Source organism: Leptonychotes weddellii, chromosome 12 (assembly GCF_054177405.1).
Source record: "Leptonychotes weddellii isolate Sample4059 chromosome 12, ASM5417740v2, whole genome shotgun sequence".
In the NCBI taxonomy this organism is placed as follows: Eukaryota; Metazoa; Chordata; class Mammalia; order Carnivora; family Phocidae; genus Leptonychotes; species Leptonychotes weddellii.
In genome coordinates this window covers 24391121-24396037 of record NC_138380.1, presented here as the reverse complement: position 1 = coordinate 24396037, position 4917 = coordinate 24391121, and the positions used below count along the sequence as shown (strand labels likewise).

The window sequence follows — 4917 nt, the reverse complement described above, 5'->3', positions numbered from 1 at the left end:
GATTACAAATATTTTATTCAGCATCTGACTAACTTTAGTGTCTATACTTATCCTTTTTCCTTGCCAGGGTTTTCAGAAAGGATTTCTGAAATCCTTTACCTATATATGACCAAGTGTCATAAAGTGACACTTTCTGCAAACACTTGGTTTACTTTTAATAGTTGCTACTCAGCGTTGACTAGCTAAAATAATCAGTTTGACATGATCCATTTCACTGGTGGGGTTGATTATATTGCATTACTTAAAATTTAGCTCACAACCTCAGATAGTGGATTAAAATAGCTTCTCAAAATTATTCCTGACAATTGTCTAGATATGTATTCGTTTTTACTGCCATAGCAAACATTTTTTGAAAACAGAAAGAAGTCCCCTTTCATAGCATAGATGAGCTAATAATTTGAAGCGGAAACTATTCATTTATACACACTGTAAGTTTTCGTAATTATCTTCGTAATGAAAACTGAGGAAGTATTAGTCATCCTTGGCTGAGCTATATTCAATTCTACTTGTCTTTTCTAAATATAATAAAACAACAACCAACCTTAAAGGACATTATTAATTGATTAGACAAGATTTCTTAAAATGGTTTTTATCATCTCATTTAACTTAAGAGCTTCCAGACATTAATAATGAGTCACCAAAATGCTATCATTGATTTATAATGCACATTAGCACATCAGGTTTGGCCCAAGAACTCTGTGGGTCCAGAAGGAAAAAGAAAGATGTTTACAAGTGAGCTCTGGCAGAAATATACTGAAAACACTATCTGTATTCACGGTAAACAATTAGGCCTAATTCAAGTACAGTGAACATTCAGGTTCATTTTATTCCAAGGAACTGTTTCTATTCTTGAAGCTCCATGTAGAAAGAGTCCTTAGAGTTAGAACACTATTGAGGGTGGTATAATTCTGCTTGGCCTTTGGGCATATAAGGTAAACATTTTACAACAAAAATGTCCAGCCATAGATAACACAGGATCTGATCAATGTTAACACACTTGGCGTTTAAGGCTAATCCACATTGGAAAAACAATCATTTCCAGGATGGAGATCAAATATCTTAACACAGTGTTACCTGTCTGAGTTGCTAGAAAAGATTTATTTAAAAATCGATCCACAGGATGTATTTTCACATTTGTCAGTTTCTTTCCACTTGTGTGCTAGAAGGAGGCACTTTAAGAGTTATTACCGGTAGTAGGAGTACGAGACACTGAGTTTCAGCAGTGATTGGTATATATGGCAGGGAATTAAAAACGAAATTGTATTAAAAAAAGTAAACAAATCATTAAATTAGAAAATTTCGCCAAATCTTGTGAAGTTCGCTAATTTCTGATTTGAATAACTTCCTTGCTTAAAAAAAGATTAGTAGTTATCACCCACCCACGCACAAATAAATGAAGGTACAATGGTTTTGCTGTCTGGGGTCGTAAGGGGTTTTAAATATTGACAAGTACTTTGAGTTAGGTTTTGAGTACTGCAAAATACTGTATTATGCATAGGTTCCAAAGTGTCAGAAAAACTAAAATGTCGAACAGAACATATTGGAAGAGCTTAGTAAAACGTATAAAAATTAAAAGGCTAAAAAACCCACTCTGTTTTAAACATGTAAAAATAAATCGAATTGGTTCTTGGGAATCGAGTGACTTTTTTTTTTTTTAGTTAGTTGGTATGTACTGCACCCGCCACAACGCGTTGGAAAGTAGGTCCTGGTACACACTAAGGAATATCCAGCCAGGTAAATACATCAGGGTGATGAGGCCCATGAAATTGAGCGGATAGTGAGAATAGTCCCAGGAACAAGCGCCGCACAGGCGGAGCCCCAGACCCCAGGACAACTCCCATACGTAGATGAAGATCACGTAGATGGGCAGCCGCTTCCAAGTGCTCCAGCCACGATTCCAGTGCAGGTGGAAGTAGAGCTTTTCCACCACGAAGCTGCAGCTGCCGTACATAAAGAAGGACCAGAGCGACGTGTGGCCGCTGGCTGGCCCATCTCTCTGCCCCAGAAAATTAAAGAAGAAAGTGAAGAAGATCTCATCCAAAAAGCCGTGCATTCCGAAGAAAAGAAAGCGGAGCAAGCCCGGCAGCCCCTGACTGGGGGCTCCCCCGACACCCCGGCCGCCTCGGGGTAGTCGCTGCTGGCCACCTGCAACCCCAGGGGCCCCGGCGCCCAGAGGGGCGGGGGGCGCGCCGGGCCCGTGCTGCGGCTGCTGAGGCTCTGGCTGCCGCCGGTACCGCAAGCGCAGGAAGCGCTTCAGGAACACATGGCAGTGGTAGAGCGCCAGCACATACTGCAGCGCTAGGTCCAGTGTCCCCGGCACCGCCGCGCCCCCCGGGCCGCTGCTCAAGGCGAGCAGCAGTGCCTGGCCGGCCAGGGTCTGCAGCGCCACGTGGGCCGAGGGGTAGAGGAGAAAATTGAAGACGAAGGCGCTGGGGCAGCGCCGCTGCTGCAGGTAGACCTTCTCCAGGGCGAAGTGGGTGAGGGAGTGCAGCAGGCAGCGGTAGGGCGAGGAGAAGCCCAGCATCCGGAGGTCCGGGCTGCTAGCGAAGCGCCGAGCCGAGGACACGAGCACGTCCAGGGTGATCCCGTGCATCCCGTAGAAGTAGAGGCGCATCCAGGCGGGCAGCGCATCCGGCCCGTCGGCCGGCGCTTCAGCAGTAGACAGCGGCTCCGGGCGGCTGGCCGCAGCCTCGCCTCCCCGCCCGCCGGGGCCCCCGGGACGCCGTGCGGCGCTGCTCCTTCGCGCGCGACCCTCGCCATCCGCATCGCTGCCAGCCATGGGCTCAGAGGCTGCCCGGGCACCCGAGCCCGCGCCGCCGCCGCCGCCGCCGCCGCCGGGTGCGTGGAGCTGCGGGGCCGAGGAGCTCCGTCCCTGCCGCGGCCGGGTGGCAGCCGGAGCTGGTTTGCCCGGGAGACGCGCGGGCCCCACCGCGCCCTGCCCTCCAGTCCTGGGTGAGGTGACGCCGGCCGGCGCCCGAGCTCACTCTGCGCGGCCTAACGGGCGCCGCGGCCCGGCGAGGGGCGGTGGTGCTGGGGCTGCCAGGAGAAGTGCGGGGGCTGCTGCAAACCCCATCTCCTCCGCTGCTCAGCCCCGCCGCCTGTGCTGCGGGCTCTAAAAGCGTAAAGCGAGCGGTGACGCCCCTTCCCCCGGCCCTCCCCATGCCCCTCTCCGCCTTTCTCGGGCTCTCCCGCCTTCGCAGGGCGCTCTCCCCGCCCCACCCTCTGAGCCGAGTCCCGCCGGGGTCCGCCGGAGAGGGCCGGGCCCTGCTTCTCCGCCTCCTTCCCCCGCTCTGCACTCGGGTCCCGCGCGGTGCGGGAGGCGTTTGCAGGGGCGGAGGCAGGAGTGGAGAAACATCTAACAGGTGTGATTGAGAGCCGATGGGCAATCCCTGTATTGCGGAACCAGAGCCAGGGCCTGGCTGGCCGAGGTGAATGGCCTAGTGCCACAAACCAGAGGCCGGGCCCGAGACCAAACTGTGGTGCTGTACATGTTCTAATTCAAAGCCAGCTGTGTCCCAGTCACAAAGAATGAACAGGAGACTCCATGCCTGCACGCCCCCAGCATCTGAAATGTTGCCTCGGGGCCTGGTTCACTTTCTCAATCGCTCTCCCTGACCAGTGCTTTCCTAGGTTAGTCTACTGAGGGCCAAAGACAGAGAGTCAAAGCCCCCCAGAATTGTGAAATGATTTGAGGCCAGTTGGGTTGGACATTGCTCTGGCTGCAGAGGAGTCTCATATCAAGAACCGTACCTTTGCTCACGTTGGCGCACCCCAGTGCTGCTTTTTCTTTTTGCACAACTAGGTCATCCCAGAGACGGAGAGTGAAATAGAGGGTGAGATTTTTATTTTTTTTTTTTAGGTAGAGAAGGTGTGGGAATCTAGAACTCTGGTGTGTTGGAGGCTGCGCTTTTTAATCCAATTTTGAATTGGATTCTGAATCCAAAATTCAGGCTTAGAATTGAAAAGGATTGAAAAGAACCTTAGAGGTAAATTATACTGATTCATATCCCCCCGTGCCCCCATCATATCTAAGCAGAAACCAGGTAACAGTTCTAATCTGTAAGGAGATGGGATGTTTCTTGGATGGAAGGCTTTCTGGGGATTTTTTTTTTCCCTTCTGGAGAATTCTGAGGCCATTCCTCCATTTCTTAAAACGGTCTCCTCCCCACTCTCTCCCCTTATTTTAATGCCTTATGTTACAGTCTATAGTTGCTAAATTGTCTGTGATTTAGGTAAGAGAGAAATAAAAGTATGGTGAGAAGAAAAATTGTTAAAGTAATATCACTTGTATAAGGTCAACGTAATGACTTTTTTTTTTTTAGCTTTGTTAGCAAGTGGTTTATTTGCACACTTCCTTTGACAACTGTCAAAAGTCAGTGGGTAGAAACTGTCATGCCAGGGACAGAAGCCTCAGTTACAGGCTCCTCAAACCAGCTGCAAAACAGGAGACCCTTAGTTGCCCAAGTGCCTGAGCAAGTACAATGAAGAGAAATAATAATGTTAAAAAACTAAGTTCAACTGAGTAAGTTTGAATATCTAATTGGCTTTAATTAATGGTTCACGAATTGGGCTGCATCCCATTTAATAAACAGAAGTGAGCTCCAAGAAGCTGTACAAAATGGAAGACTTTTACAGGCGGGACATGGAAAGTTATGAGTAAAAGAAAAGAAAGAATTGTATTAGGCATGGTCACCCTCCTTTGCATGGAGGTCTATCATGCAGATTACCACACTAGTGCTGATCTGGAAATTCCAGATGGTGATTAAAAATCACATTTCTGTAACTAAGTCTTGGTTTGCTGTCTTGGGGCAAGTGACTGCATATTGAGCCTGTTATTATTTTTTTAAACACTGTAAACATTTTCATGAGCACCTACTATATACAAGATGCTAAATACACTGGGAAAATGAAGGGTTA

General features: G+C 48.6%; 1 protein-coding gene across 1 annotated transcript; it reads right to left on the bottom strand.

Annotated features, from left to right (window-relative positions):
• Positions 1-573: 573 nt before the first annotated feature.
• On the bottom strand, positions 574-3165 carry TMEM229A (transmembrane protein 229A). Its single transcript, XM_081800166.1, has one exon. It carries the CDS (start codon positions 2777-2779, stop codon positions 1655-1657), a length of 1125 nt encoding a protein of 374 aa, XP_081656292.1. The 5' UTR covers positions 2780-3165; the 3' UTR covers positions 574-1654.
• Positions 3166-4917: the final 1752 nt, after the last annotated feature.

Coding starts and splice junctions, on each gene's coding strand:
- TMEM229A (XM_081800166.1), bottom strand. CDS start 2,779: ATGGCTGGCAGCGATGCGGATGGCGAGGGTCGCGCGCGAAGGAGCAGC.